At 36.4% G+C, this 16,532-nt stretch overlaps 1 protein-coding gene across 1 annotated transcript; it reads left to right on the top strand.

The window, feature by feature from the left end:
* Nucleotides 1-465: 465 nt before the first annotated feature.
* Nucleotides 466-15,652, top strand: LOC127942278 (alanine--glyoxylate aminotransferase 2, mitochondrial-like). The gene is made up of 14 exons (XM_052537961.1): nucleotides 466-565; nucleotides 6,215-6,303; nucleotides 6,394-6,584; nucleotides 6,797-6,920; nucleotides 7,345-7,439; nucleotides 7,571-7,664; nucleotides 8,246-8,339; nucleotides 8,631-8,731; nucleotides 11,649-11,741; nucleotides 12,612-12,744; nucleotides 13,149-13,237; nucleotides 13,589-13,738; nucleotides 14,204-14,302; nucleotides 15,523-15,652. Exons 1-14 carry the CDS (start codon nucleotides 466-468, stop codon nucleotides 15,622-15,624), a joined length of 1,554 nt encoding a protein of 517 aa, XP_052393921.1. The 3' UTR covers nucleotides 15,625-15,652.
* The last annotated feature ends 880 nt before the right edge of the window (nucleotides 15,653-16,532 follow it).

Below are 16,532 nucleotides of genomic sequence, written 5' to 3' on the forward strand. Positions count from 1 at the left end.
CAAAAAGAGAAAAGTTAACATGTTAGTTGTAATAATAAATATAATAATTATAATACAAGAATTATTATTGTTACTATTACTGTTTAAATGTCCATTTATTTGAAAATATTATTACAGTATCTACAGAACATTTTATATTCTGGACCTTTACATTTATTTATTTAGCATTATTATATATCGTAGACACAACCTGATGAAATTAATCTTGATTTCATATACTTTTAGCCTTGAATTAACTGCATCATAAGAATAAGAATCTCAATTTTATTTATTTTTCTTGAATATAAGATAATATTTAAATGAACAGCCCTGCCCTATGTGAAATCTACCTTGATACAGACTTTACCCCCACATACCATTGGCTGAGCTTGCCACTCCCCAAGCTATGTTAGGGGAAGAATTCACCACAATCAACAATTAATTTGTGGATTTGCAGCAGAAGAATTTATCTTTACAACAGCAGTTATGCATAAAGTCTGTTCTCGGCTACACGGTCCGACTCTGTTCGGGAAAATGGACCCGTGGAATTCATTGGATGCATGTGTGAAATTCCACAAAGGTACCGGTAAGAATTATGTTTTTTAACTTACATTTGTGCTAATGTTACCCTGTCAGGTTAACTAACAGTGGATAGTACAATTCGACAACAAAAAATGCTAACATTACATGTAAACTTATGGTTTATTAACATCTACACCAAAACCCTAAACCTACCCTTACAGGACACCTAAACATTTATGTGAAGTTTTGATAATTTAGTTGCATAAATTGTGTTTGCATACAGTATTTTGGCTCAAAATAATCTTTAGTCCGGGTTTCTGAGCATTGACTTACAAAATCATAATGGTGTGCTGACGATTTGTTCAAAATAAGTAAGTTTGGAATAGAGATGCACTGATTGCAATTTTCTTGGTCGATTGACAGCATATACAAACAAAAATCTACTTTTCTTTAATGCAGAGTTTCATTAAAAAACACAAGTAAAAAGTCAGTAATAAAATACGAACCAATAAAAAATAATGTAAGTACATGCAATAAAATAAAGAGAGCTATGAAACTAAGTTTTTCAGGTTAAGTTTTTATTCAGGTATAAAAAAAAAATACAGAAATTTAAGTAATCAAAAGTAAATGTTTATCAAAAGGTAATTTTCATTGTAAAATGTTACATTGTAAAATGTCTTCATTGTAAAAATTAAATACAAATGAATGCTTACCATTTAAGTTATAAAAAGTATTCAGTCAAGAGCAGAAAGTGATTTTCTTCATCTTTTGTTCTTTGATTAACATGACAGACAGCTGCAGGAATATTGGACTGCGGTTCCTTTAATGGTGTGTTCACACCAAATGCAAACCAAATATGCCCATTGCGTCCCTAACTCTAGCTATGTTTTTATTTGCGTGAGTGAGGGGAAAAACATCTCATGAGTAAGAATAAATAAGAACGCTGATTTGTACCTGTTGTGGAAGTCCCAAAAATGCCAGAAAGCCAAACGCAGACATATCTGTGTTCACAGCACCATACATAGGCGGGCACAACTTGGTGAAGTTGTATCATATTTTTCGGGGTGCCTGCAAACAGCTACAATAATGCACTCCTCCATTTTCTGATTCAACCAGATGAGCTAATAAACTCTTTGCTGATTGGCTTGCGTGAGAACGTGTCAGGTGAATTTTCAGCTTGAGTCAAAATTTTTGAACTCACCCAAAAGATGCGATTGAGGCAAATATTTTGTGCTTGCAGCAAATGTGTCATGCATTTTGTGTCGCCTGGCAGGAATTTCACATCTTTGCACTGACTTCGTATGTAATGTACATGCACAAATGGTACAAATGCTGAATGGGCCCGAACTCCTACAGGAACTGGCAACCCTCTGCAAGCATCGGAGATAACATCAAACAACCAGTGTGACAAACTTTGCTTCGAAAATGGCAACCCTAGCCTGGCCTTTCCATGACAAACAAAAAGCTAAGAATGAGATTTTCTCAAAGGCTGAGTAACATTCACATAAAAATTTAATGCCCTTACAGTACATAGGAAAAGCAAGCCCTTTCTGTTTTGTCTGTGAAGGTGGTTGAAACTGTGCCATCTCCAGTATTTGATTCTTAAACTGGAGATTAATTACTTTTGGTAAAAAGGCAGGGTTTGGCCAAAGTGACACCCCTGTGCCCTCTGGTTTCCAACATAGACAGTCATTGCTAACAGATAAAGCACATAATTATCCTACCCTTTTTGTAGAGCAAATGGCCAAGAGAAAAGCTTTAAGATTAGTGTAAGCCAATGGTCCATATGGGGGCTTAGTGAGATAATCTAATACAAGAGGCAAATCCCAATTTGGTGCCCATAGAGTGTGATTTGGACAGAGATGAAGAACCCCTTTCAAAAACTGGCATACCAAGGGATGTCGGCCTACTGGCTGGCCATCAACCCTTCTGAAAAAGATTCTCTATTTAATGGCATAGTTAGCACAAGTAGATGGGGCTCTAGCATTGTTTAAAGTCTCCCGCACAGCATCATCTAGCTACTGAGGGATGGGCTCTGCAGGTGCCACACCCACAAATGCAGAGCCGTTGGGTTCTGATGCCAAATTTGGCCACCCACTTGTGATAGGACATATGCCCATTATGGTAGCTGCCACGGGTGACCCTGAATCAGATGAATCATCTCTGAAAACCATGGTCTTCCTGGCCAACATAGAGCAACTAGCAAAATCACATAACAACCTTCCCTGAACCTCCGAATAACTTGAGGTATTAGGGGAAAGGAGCGAAAAGTGTACAATAAGATCTACCTGGGCACTATTCCCCAATGTGGCTCCCCTGTGAAGGAAACTCCTGTTCCTCCAGGGAAGTAAGGGTCGCATTTTAGGCCTATGAAACACACATATTCTTCCTCCGGTCATCTCTTGGATGAAGATGAAAAAAATTTAACCACTATTGTATAAGGAATGCCCTCAACAGACCTAAGGGAATTACAATCGATGCTGCTGTTATCATGCCTAATACTTTCTGGAACCTGTGGGCTGTCAAAATCTTCCCTGTCTGGAAGTGATTTATTGATTTCTCCAATCTGTCTATTCTCAGAGAATTAAGACATACATCCATTGTGAAGGAATTGATCTGTAGACCCAGGAAATCCACTTGTTGTTTGGGTTTGAGACTGCTTTTCTTCCAATTCACAGTGAACCCCAGAAACGGAATATGGGCTAGAACTCTTTCTGTTTTCAGAATTACCTGTTCTCGGGAAGGAGCACAAATTAGCCTATTGTCCAGATATGGCAGGATCTTGATCCCAGGTAACTGAAGGGGAGCTAAGCCGGCTGCTACCACCCGAGTGAAGATACTTGTTGCTAATGACAGGCCGAATGGTAGAACCTTGAACTGAAAGGCTTGGCCTGAAAAGCAAACTGGAGGAAGGGCCTGTTCTCTGGGCAATGGAACATGAAAATAGGCATTTTATTTTTAGATCCAGAGATGTGAACCATTATCCTGGACTTATGGAGTGCATTACAATCCTTGTATGGATAATTTTGAATAGAAGAACTGTCAAGTATTGGTTGAGTCCCCTGAGGTCTAATATGCAATGATGACCACTGTCTTTTTTGGAACTATGAAACAGGTTGAATAAAATCCAGTCTTCTGTGCATTGAAGGGCACATTTGAAATTGCTCCTTTTTGTAAGAGATTTTCTATCACTTCTACCAGTATGGACTCTAGTAGTGGGTCCTTGACAACTTTTGAAAAGGGTGGAGGTACAGTCTGTACCCGTAAGCTATGGTGGATGAAACCCATGGGTTTGAGACAATTTTTACCCAACTGGCCCAAAAAAGTTGGGTGGAAATGTTGACAGCTGGGCCCCCCTATGCAGGTCCATTACTACCAGTGCACCTAGACCAAGCAGGATGTTGCATTCCTTGGGATTTTTTATACTTCTGCCTGGAGGCTGTGGGAGGTTCATGACAGGCTCACTGAACAGTTTCCCTCATTGTGACAGAGCGCTCTGCCCTATCAAGCACTTTTTGTACCTCTGAATGACCTGACCAGGCATAACTGGCAAATTTATTAGCTCACCTCTTAAGGCATCAGGCAAAGTGGTTTGTGCCAGCTATATTTTGTCTACGAAATAAAATAGCTTAAGAAATTGCCTCCCCCACATCACGTGTCAGTTGAGAGTGGGCGGACAAAGTTTTTAGTTTTTCGCAAAGCTGCTATCAGGATAGCCAAAGCATTTCCTGTATGGGCAGCATGTGATGTGAAATCAGATGGTCAGTTTTGGTACACTCCTTCCTGGGACAGTGAGGGTTTAATGGAATTATGGATGGGGCCTAAGGCAATCCTGTCCTGTAGGATAATGGGCATTGGCCAACCGTCTACAGGCTGCATTAAATTGAGGCTTTTGAGATGGTTTCTTCCAAGCTGTTCTCAACATAGACGTGTAGTCGTCTGCCAATGGAATACAAGGTGCAGAACTATTCTAAGATATGCCTTCCTATACACCCCCAGCAGGAACAGGATAAGACAATGGAGACTGCAGGCCAAAAATCTTGGCTGCACTAATTACCTTAGTAATAAGGGTATTTAAAGGAAACTCCTCTTTCATTGTTGACTCATCATCAACTTCTGCAGAGTCTGAATGAGATCGATCACATTGGCTCCCTTCTCCTGACTGTTGTGATTCATCAAAGAGAGTGTGGGGAGCCAGATGTGATAACACATCATCATCCTTTACACCTTCCCCAGGACAAGACTGTTGCCCATCTGTTGGAACATCCTCTTTACCGGGAGGTGGAGATGAGGACGAGGACCGATTAGCTTCAAACTGCTCCATTCTCCATGATAAACTCTGAATAGCTGCTAGGATCTGCAGATGAGTATCAGTGTTACCACCTTCTGTTGCCAGCCACAAACTCAAGGCTTGATTTGTGTCTGGAGTCATAACGGTCACATGAGTGTTTGCGTTGGTGCATATGATCATGCCTGTCCGATGAGCATTCCCTCAACCTACCATGCTCTGTTGAAATATATCAAGCTGACACGAATCCAAAGACCCGCACCAGTACTTAGCAGGCCTTTATCAATCCCATCAACTGCGAACAGTGATATAGGATATGAAAAAATATACAATACTCACCAATATTCAATATCTACTGATGAATACTCTGAAAAGCAAATCAGAATAATCCCAGTTGAACTGCTAGTATATATAACTAGCCTTATGAACAATAATGCAGTAATAGTAATTCTACCAACTGCAGTTCAGCAGAGAAAAAAATCTTCACAATTCACAGGGACTCAAGGCACCTGCACCATCTGGTGAATTGAATGGTGAAATATAAATTAGATTGTTCTTTCCAGTACCAGGTCTCTCAAGGTGAGACAGGTAAAGAAAATGAGCCATAAGTAAAACTGCTTTTCTACATGCAGGAGTTCCGCCTCTGGGGTTATGGGCATGACTTTGTTTACATAAGGTCTCGAGAGAAGGTGGAACAAAGGTTATCATTCTATTTAGACCATTAGTGACGGTCACAGTGATGTCGAAAAAGATCTTCTCTTTCTCAACTATTTAACGTTCAAAAACTGACGGTGTTTAACTGGATTCTTGCCAAGATGGGCAAATTGACATAATTTTTTAAATGTATTTGAATGTTTTAGCACAGTTAGCCACTCGTTTTGGTATTTGTGGCTTACAAGCTGTTTGAGACTGAGAACGGCCTGTGCTCCACTAAATAGATCAGTGGTGGAGAGTGTACTTTTTGTGTAAGCTTGAAACCTGCAGGAATGACTAAAATAATGTGCAATAAAAGCACCATTTAACAGGAGCGAATGACACGTATGTGAGAAACAAGTTCTGACATTATTGCTTGTGCTACTGGTAATAAAACCAATTGCCTCAAAATCTGAAAGAAGTTAGACTAATCGGCCGGTCACCGTTACTGGCCGATCATAAGGAAAATCATCCGATTCCAATCCCTAGCTGATCGGTGCATATCTAGTTTGGACATTACCATGGCAATGTCTATCTATCTATCTATCTATCTTAAAAAAATATACAGTATTCGAAATGTGTCCTTTATTAAAACTGAAAATCTTCTGTCCTATTGCAAGGTTTCGAGGAGGTTAGCAGATCTCAGGGCTGGGCTTTCCTGCATGTTAAAAGATAAAATATCAATTTTGCATAAGAGCTGGCATATAACTGCCTAAATGTATCTCTGCCCAGGTGTGCTTTGCCAAAAATCAGCAGTGAAACACCCCCCACCTATCCTGCCCCAGATTCCCCCATTTGACTTTAAACCTGAACCATATCAGGTAAGAGGTTTATATCTGAGGGCATTTCTAACAATAATTATCAGAGAGAAATCAAATAATTTTTTAACAATGAACGAATCTCTCCTTTAGGGCATGTCTAAAGACCGTTTACTAGACATAAGGAAACACAACTGCAACCCCATGACTATGAAGGTAACATACTACAAGAAGCCAGTCTTCATAAACCAGGGTTACATGCAGTGGCTGTGGGACGTGGATGGAAAACGCTATCTGGACTTTTTTGCAGGGATCGTTACTGTTAGTGTAGGGCATTGCAACACGTAAGGTTCAGTTTGTTGATATGCAACATTTGTGTTTATTTTATGACTGTGCAGTATAGTAAGCTTGAAATTAAATGACTAAACTGTAATTAGATTAATGCATATTGATTTGCTGTGTTATTGCAATGAGCTCTTACATGGGCTGCTGTTTAAAAAAAAATTGTTTACAAAGTTGAATTATTTGTCAAATTTAATTATGAATATGGTTGCAGGAAAGTGACAGAGACAGTTGAGAAACAGCTGAGGCGTTTATGGCACACAACAGCCATCTATGTGAATCCACAAATGCAGGAGTATGCGGAGAAACTAGCATCCCTTTTGCCAGACCCACTGAAGGTACTGTATGATTGATGGAGCCACTGCTATTCCTGGACGAGGAAGGTTGAGCGCATTGCATAATGGATATACTATATAGCATGCAGCATTCTCTTGCCTACTGTAGAAAATAATTAAAATATATAACATACATAAATGAAAAAATATATATATATATACAGTATAATATGTCATATATCACTTACTAAAAAGATAAATTACTTATATATAATATATAAAAAACAAAATTATAATTAAAGTCTTAATCAAAATAAAGTATAAATATACAGAATTTGACAAATACATTTGATTGTGCCTTTTAATGTTGGAATTCATAAGATTTTCCAATTCACACACACACATAGATGTGCATTTATTTTCAGCAAAAAAAACCTCAAACAGGTGGAAGCATTGCCATTAATATCATAATGGTCTTCATTTCTAGGTTGTCTGTTTTACCAACAGTGGCTCAGAGGCTAATGACCTTGCAGTACTAATGGCCCGGCTTCACACAGGAAACTTTGACGTCATCACACTGAGGTGATTTACCTTATTTGCCCATTTTTGAACAAATAGAATATGGTGAGTTCTTGGGAAAGCTGTTTCTGACAGATCAAGCAGCCCTGCACAGCCTTAGATTATCATGGCATCATTTGTGTTTGTGTGCTCAGGGGTTCTTATCATGGTGGCAGTCCCCAAGCGATTGGTCTGACATCCAACACACGGTACAAATATCACATCCCCACTACTATGGGCTGCCATAATGTACGTCTCGCACCCACATATCTCTCCTGTCTGCTACCTGCTTTATGTAATGTAATATTCCTCTGGGTCAAGTCCACAAATCACATCAGAAGAGGAAACATCATAACAATATAACAATATAGTGTTTTTGTTTAATGCAAAAGTAACAGAATTACTGTAAGACCAAATTATCATATTTTATTTTGGCATTTTGTTTAATGAATTGTGTGCTTTTGCAAATAAAAAAGGTATTTTTAACAAGATTAAAAATATGACTATTGTAACGCAAATTTGTATAAGTCTTTAAAATATATTGAATGAAGTTATTTTTTTCTTAATTGCAAATAGTATTTTAATAGTTTAAGCATAAGATTTAAGATTTATGATTTAAACAAGGTAAAAAAAAATCCAATACCAAAAAAAAGTCTATTTCTCAAGTAATGGAAAATAAATAAATTTCATTTTCAGCATTTACACATTTTGCATTATCATATTTGAAAAAGATATTATAACAGTATGTTTTTGAGCTGTGGATTTTTTTCTTGCAAATCTTTAATTTATATATATAATTTTTGTTCCTATATGGGTTGTGTTCACTGTAGACCATGTGTCCAGACGTGTTCAGGGGACTCTGGGGAGGAAGCCACTGTAGAGACTCCTCAGTTCAAACCATCCGAGAATGCAGCTGCTCTCCAGGTACAAACACACATTCACTAGCTTAATGTGGACATATCATAGACTTCTACTATTTTCAATATAAAGGTAATACTCTTTTGTAAATTCTACAGCCAAACATTTAACCAAATGTTTTGAAAGGGTTAAAAAAAATTAAATAAATGAACTGTTTCTTCTTGTAAATTTCACATATAATCAATGATTCCCTGTTTAGCACAAGCACCGCTCACATTTTCTTCAGAAAATGTCAAATTCTTCTTGTTAACACAAATGTCACATCGTGTAGATGAATCTCTTTCTCTCTGTTCTCAGGTCACTGTCAGGCCAATGACATGTATATTCGTGAGCTAAAAGAGATGTTTGCCACAACCGTTCCCGATCGCATTGCTGCTTTTTTTACAGAACCCATCCAGGTTTGATTAACACCACATCTTACATTGAAACTCAAGTATGAATGGAATCAGATCAAACATAAATGCTATGAAAATATAAACTGAGTGCTCTCAAAATCAGCATTAAATCAGCTGTCAAGATATATTAAAGACAGTTTCTTGTCCAGTTGCAAAAGTGGGTGAAATGTTGAGAAATCTGCATCATTCACCTCTACTTAGTTAACTTTATTGACCTTAAAGGCAATTCTTTATGTAGGCAGCTGTATACATACGCATACAGAATATTACAAATAAAGATTCCTTATTGGCATCTATGGTTCCATGAAATAACTTTTCCATCCATGTAACATTTCTACTCTCCAAAATGTTCTTTAGAGAAGGAAAAAATGGTTCTTTGAAAATCTGTTGACTGAAAGGTTCTTTGGGGAACCTAAAAGGTTTTGTCTGGACCCTATATTTCTATAGAGTTTAACAAGGGCATCAGTTATCATTGAAACAAACCCTGTCAAACAAAATCACAGTTATAACCCAGCACTTTGAAAAGTTAGTAATGGTGAAAATAACTGTAATCTGTACTGTATATACTGTCGTCATTTGTGACCCTGGACAACAAAACCATTCATGCACGCTGGGGTATATTTTTATCAGTACCCAAAAAAACATTGTATGGGTCAAAATTATTTTTTTTTTAATGCCAAAAATCATTAGGATATTAAGTAAAGATCATGTTCCATTAAGATATTTTGTAAATTTCCAAACGTAAATATATCAAAACGTAATTTTTGATTAGTAATATGCATTGCTGAGAATTCATTTGGACAATTTCAAAAGCGATTTTCTCAGTATTTAGATATTTTTGCGCCCTCAGATTCCATGTTTTTCCATATTCAATAGTTGTATCTTGAGCAAATATGGTCCGATCCTAATAAACCATACATCAATGGAAAGCTTATATATGTATTGTGCAATGGCCCACCCATTTTCAGCTGTGGCCCACCCAGTGAGAAGCTGTTAATTTTCCAGATGAATATTTTTTATCAAAAGATAATTATAAATGTATATGTTTCACTATAACTTCATATAAGTGCTTTAAAATATATTTAAAACAAGTTTAATTGTCAATTACAGGCAGTTTATTCATTTTCTTATAGGTGCATACCATACACTTGCAAAAATAATGATTGGTCAGTTTAAGTTAGTCCCACCCACAGTTATGTTAACGCCGTGAGGAGGACACGCTTGTTTTAAAATATTGTTACATTTGTAAGTTTAATTTGAAAATAGTGAAACAAACCTCATTCAGTTTTTAAAAAGTATATATTGGATTTCCCAAATGAAATGTAAGTCTTAGCCATAGCTGTCAACATTGAACATTGAAAATAAGGGACATTTCCCGGAATCCATCCCCAAAATAAGGGATTTTTTTTTTTTTACACGATTCTTATCCACAAACTAAAAAAAAAAGCACTAATCATTAACAGTCTAAAGAGTTTATAACTACACAATATATATTAAAGAATGACAGACCAATTGATATGTTAAAAGTGATTTATTTATGAACAAGGTAATATTAATAATAATTTAATATTAATAATAATTTCGTGCTGAGAAACGTCGTTTTTCCTGACAACGACAAATTTTGCAGTAGGCATAATTTGGACCTACATGGCTGCTTGTCAGGTAGTGGAAGGTGGACTCCCATTTACTCAAATATCGGCATAATTTTGGTTGGTGATTAATTCAGTGATTTTGGCATTCGGCGTCCTAATCCATCATCGCACATCACACTCATCTACTCTTTCGAAGTTCACTTCCCGCTACTTTTTCCCTCTTCCTCCCGCACGCTGGCGCCGCTGCAACTGTCTTCTTCTTCGATGGTAGCCTAAGCTACTGCCACCTGTTGTACTGGAGGTCAAGCAACCCAAGTGCAAGCCACTTCACAGACACAGATAGATGCGTGTTCTGAGTTAACACATAGTGTAAAATTACGGGATATTTAACGGGAAAATACTAAAACGGGAAGACAGCGGGAAAAGACCTAAAATACGTGAGAAACCCGGAAAAAACGGGAGGGTTGACAGCTATGGTCTTAGCACTGAATATGGACCGCCTACAAATGAAACCAGAGCAGTGGAGGATGAATTTATAGATTAGACACTTCTGAGACAAAAGTGTTTAAAGCATATTACCACAGGTACAGTGTTTGATCCACTAAATAGATGCATTCTTTGTAGAAAGAAAAAAAACTTTTTGCTAAATACTTATCTCCACAACGAACTGCATATTTGCAGTTTCAATTCTATGGTCCTCAATATCTAACGTTACTCTCCTTTGAACGCGAACAGACAGCTGTGAGATCATCTGCGAAGCCCCAGCGTCTAATATAATCCATAGTTAACTTTAGCTAATGTTTGGCAATGCCTTAACTGACATTAACAATATAAATTACATTTGGTACATTATTCGTTAATATTTGTTCACATTAGTTAATAAAATTTCAACTTTTCGTTAGCTCAGGTATGGTTAACAGATAAAACTTAATTTTAATAATTTATTAGTTAATGTTGAAATTAAAATTAATTTATTCAATGCTTTAGTAGTATTGTGCATTGAATCTTTTTGCCGTATTTTCTGTTGCCAATTTGATATGCAGTTTTCATATGCTACACTTTGCCCAGTTTTAGGTAGGCCCACCCACTTAAACATTTCTGGCTTCGCCCGTTTCAGATGCTGTATAAATCTCAATTTCGAAAAATTGACACTTAAGAATGGTTTTGTGGTCTAGGGTCACACACACACACACACACACATATATATATATATATAATGTATGTAATTTCCAGCATTGACTAAATATTCCACTAGGGCTAACTCATTGCTCCCAAATATTAACATGTGGCACGTTATATCATGAATATAATTTTTATCTTTCTACAAGGGTAACAGTGGAGCTGTTCAGTTCCCAAAAAATTACCTGAAAGATGCCTACCAGCTTGTTCGGGAGAAAGGAGGAATCTGCATAGCAGATGAGGTCTGAAAACGAAAATAAATGTGTTGGTTAAAAAAAAAAACCCGACAGTCTCTATGTAAACTAAAAAACTGCTAATTTGTAAAAACTGTGAATCATGCGCATGCTTTTTATGTGTTTGTGTAGTGTTAAGGCCTGTTCACACCAAGGACGACAACTTTAAAGATAACGATAAAGATATCGTTCTAAAAATCATTCTCTTGTTAAAGAATAGCAGAGTCTACACCACAGCGATAACTATAAAGCCACAGAGAAACTTATTGTTGGAATCACTTTCAGGACGTTTCTTTCTAACTGATGAATGCTAAAAACATTGACAACCAGTCAGAATCAATACTGTGAGCAGATGAACGTGTGCTTGGAATAAAGAGACTAATATTGTCCTCTGGTGTGGACGCTAATAGTATAATATAGTACTATTTTAGTTATCTTTATAGTTATTGTTTTTTCTGTGAACAGGCCTTTTCTCTTCAAAGTGACATTGCCAACTACCGGCCTGGCATGCGTAATACAATGTTTTAAGTCATTTTCATGGATCCTGTGTGTGGTGCATATGGCCCATTATTTAAAAAGAAACAGTATGACATACAGTATGAAACCAATATTGATTATTTTACAATTTTAATCCAGTTTTGTATAGAAAAAAAAAATCTTAACTTTTGGTCAATTAAGAAATCAACAAAGAGATGTTAAACAACTCAAAAACTGAGGTACAGAAAATAATTACTTATTTAAAAAAATATTCTGACACAAAAAATATGTTCAAAATATATATATATTTTTCTTTTTTGTTTAAGGCTTCGTAATATGCAAATGCTTGTTTGATTATGGAATAAAATTATTACTAATGGCAGATGTTTTTGGTTCTCTTAGGTCCAGACAGGCTTTGGCCGCACAGGAAGCCACTTTTGGGGTTTCCAAGGACATAATGTTCTTCCGGACATAGTTACCATGGCAAAGGGCATAGCAAATGGCTTCCCGATGGGGGCTGTAGTGACCACAGCAGGTGAGGCTAGAGGGAAATTTAGATGAGCTTATTGTGTGACTTGCTTATGGCTTTGTAATATTTATTCAGTTTCTGCAAGTGTGTGCAAGACTTACGGTTCATTAGCCACTGTAGCAAAATAGTGAAAAGAATAAAAGTGCGGTAAACGGTAGAACTGCACTACAAACCATAATTACGTCTATCACTGATGAGGCAACTGCACAGGCTACTCTTTGCATCGTGGTCGCATCACCACCTCGGGTGTGCATTATTTTTCTAATAATTCAATGGCCCGGAGTCAATTATTCCTTACATATAATAATGTCTACAATTATGAGTGCACCTAATGCCTAAATCAGTGCCAAATGAATAAAAATCCTGATGAAAAAATCTTGTGATATAATGTGATTTGCATTTTTTTGCAGAGATTGCCAGGTCATTTGCGAAGGGACTTCATTTCAACACGTTTGGAGGAAACCCATTAGCATGTGCAGTCGCCTCATCAGTGCTAGATGTAAGCACAAATCATTTTATTTTTCAGGATTGTGTACAGTTACATTGGTGTAAACAACAGGGAATGCATAAATTGTCATTTTGAGTGTGAAGATTATCAGTATATTATTCAGTATATTAAAATAATCAATGGTTTACAATCAAAAAAAAAGAATGAAAATAAAAGAAATAAAGGGACCTACGGGAACATGACAGATGCAGTTTCTAATTTACTCCACTTGTTACTTTCCTTTTTATTTTTGCAAGTTTTTAACAATTGTATTTAAGTGTAGTTTTATTTATGTCAAATCATTTATAATAGCTAATAGTACTTAAATAATACTAATAATGAAATGCTGTATATTGCTTTTAGACAATAATAGAGGACAAGATGCAGGAGAACAGTGCTGAAGTGGGGACGTACCTGCTGACTGAACTGGCCAAACTCAGAGACAAGTACGAAATCATCGGTGACGTGAGAGGAAAGGGGCTTCAGATCGGGGTGGAGATGGTCAAAGACAAGGTGAAAGAAGCAGACATTAAAGTTAACAGATGTAACGTTCATTCATATTATACTGATCTGATCAATCACAGGATGAAAATAAAAATATGAAAGTAATTGCAACATGTTATGTCACAATCAGACTATTTTCTTGCAATTTTGAGTCTATACAGTACCTGGGAGTTGTGAGTTTATATCTCACATTTTTGACTTTTTTCTCAAAATGCTGTTTACATCTCATAATAAAAAATATAAAAAGTAATTGTGACTTTTTCTCTCACAATTCTGCCTTTTCCTGAGAATTGTGAGATAATATCTCTGCATTTTTAGTTTATATCTAGCAATTCTTACTTTTTTCTTAGAATGATGTGAATAACTACAAATCTGTTTGGTCCGCAGACTACGTTTCATAACCAAACGCACATCAATAATCGATAAATCGTTCTCCTAAAACCCCACTGACAGCTCTCTCAAACCCATGTTTAGGCCAGCAGGGACCCACTCCCTTCTGAGGCCATGGCTGAGATCTTCGAGGACACTAAAGACATGGGTGTACTGATCGGAAAAGGGGGGCTGTATGGACAGGTAGGTGAGGGCTATCTGAAAGGCCATGTGTAAGGTGATTCTTGCAAAGGTGGAATATGAATGCATAGGGTGTGTGGGGATTTTGAGCAATGGGAAAGGTATTTCAGGGATTCGCTTCAGTCCTGTAGTGGCATGGAAGCTCAGTGCCTCAGGAATCCTGCTTTCTTAACTCATGGACACAGTTAGTCACAGTTAGCACTGAATGTACATTTAAAGCAGGGGTGTCCAACCCTGTTCCTGGAGATCTACCTTCCTGCAGAGTTCAGCTCCAACCCTCCAACACAACTGAATCAACTAATTAGGATCTGAAGGAGCACTTGATAATTACAGACGGGTGTGTTTTTGGAACTGAAATCTGCAGGAAGGTAGATGTCCAGGACTTAAAGGAACCAACATTTCTTTTTTCTTTTTTTTTAATGAAAAAATTATTTTGTTAACAATTACAATAAAATGCATTTATAAAACCTTGTACAGAATAAAAAAGACTTTAAACTTAAATTCATATTAGTTTATATAAGTACATTTACAATTTGTAAAAGTAAATATAAAAAAACATCTATTAAAATATATATTTACTTTTATTACTAATTTATTTTTTTATATTTTAGTAATATAGAATGTGTATGAAAGTTGTGATATTTGCCAAGTATGGTAACCCATACTCGGAATTGGTGCTCTGCATGTAACCCATCCAACTGCACACACACAGCAGTGAGAAGTAAACACACACCCGGAGCAGTGGGCAGCTATATATCCACCACCCGGGGAGCAATTGGGGGTTCCCTGCTAAAGGGTACTTCAGTCATTGGTATTGAGGGTGGAATAAGTGCTGTTCATTAACTCCCTTCCCCACCTACACTCCTGCCAGCACAGAGTCTCGAACCTGCAACCTTCGGGTTACAAATCCAACTCTCTAACCATTGGGCCACATTAGTTATAACTTAAATATATATATATATTAAAATCAAAATACTTTTTTAACTTTCATTTAGTATATAAGTAATATAAAATACAGTATAAAAAATAAAGATTTCATAATTTTTCTAGGTGCTTTTTTTTTAGGTTAATTTGGTAAAAATATGCAGTTTTGGTAAATATACTGTATCAGACAACATTAAGGAATATATTTTAAAGTCCATATTTAAGTATTTGAAACTTAGTCTTGCTCAGCCTACTTTTTCCTCAAAAAATGTTTCCCCCTCTCACCTGTTCTTTTCCAGACTTTCAGGATCAAACCTCCTATGTGCATAACTAAAGACGACGCAGACTTTTTTCTTGCTGTATTCAACCAGGCAGTGCAAAACTACATGGAAAGAAGATAAGAGACGCAGAACATGAAGACAGATTGGATCATATTTCACCTGGAGAGTTATACATGACATAACAGGTCCTCTCACTTCTGTAGCTGTTTGAGTTCATTATATGTCAGAAATCTATCACCTTCACATCTAAGACCAGATTTTTCAGGAAGTTTCGGGAACTGGGACTAGTTTTACTCTCTAATCATTAAGAGACTTGTCTTATCAAACACTTTAATAAAAAGTGTTATAGAAAAACAATAATTCTTAGGGTTTCCACGGGTCCTTAAAAAGTAAAATTTAGTGTTTTAAATCAAATTTAAAGGCCGTAAAAAGTCTTAAATGGTACAAGAAAGTCTTAATTGTGATTTCAAGTGGTCTTAAATTTGGTGACAAAAAGGACAAATAAACTTCAAATGTTTTAAAAGCACCACCTCCTGGCAGAGAATGAATGTGCATTTTCAGTGAGCTCTTCTGCTGTTTATGTTCAGACCAGTGTAAAAATCAACTCACGTTTTTACGTTGCAAACATGCAGAGTTGTAAATGTGAACTATGGATCTACAAGAAGATAATGCATTATAAAAATCTAAACAATAAAGACAGTAAAATATATCTATATGTAATTTAATTAATAGAGTAATAATATGATACTTTAGACTAAGTATGCAAGTGTTGTGACAAGCCCCAGTTATTCCAGCAAAGTGGACGTAGCAAGGATTTTCTCTTTTTTATATAAAAGTAAATAAGTTAAGTTAAAATAGGTAAATAAGTTAAGTAAAAAGTAAATAAATAGAGAAAACAGAATAGAAATAGAAAAAGTAAGTGATAATATCATTGGGTCATTTGGCTTTTTTCAAATGGCTAAAGATAGATTTAGCCAGGAAGGTCATTCCACAAGCAGGGAACAGACTAGGAAATGGTCAATGAAGAG

Source organism: Carassius gibelio, chromosome A21 (assembly GCF_023724105.1).
Source record: "Carassius gibelio isolate Cgi1373 ecotype wild population from Czech Republic chromosome A21, carGib1.2-hapl.c, whole genome shotgun sequence".
In the NCBI taxonomy this organism is placed as follows: Eukaryota; Metazoa; Chordata; class Actinopteri; order Cypriniformes; family Cyprinidae; genus Carassius; species Carassius gibelio.

What these genes read in the sequence shown, in the direction of transcription:
- LOC127942278 (XM_052537961.1), top strand. Translation starts at nt 466, where the DNA reads ATGCATAAAGTCTGTTCTCGGCTACACGGTCCGACTCTGTTCGGGAAA. An exon ending in GAAATTCCACAAAGGTACCG is followed by an intron (nt 566 to 6,214) that starts GTAAGAATTATG and finishes ATCTCTGCCCAG; the next exon opens with GTGTGCTTTGCCAAAAATCA. An exon ending in AGTGTAGGGCATTGCAACAC is followed by an intron (nt 6,585 to 6,796) that starts GTAAGGTTCAGT and finishes ATATGGTTGCAG; the next exon opens with GAAAGTGACAGAGACAGTTG.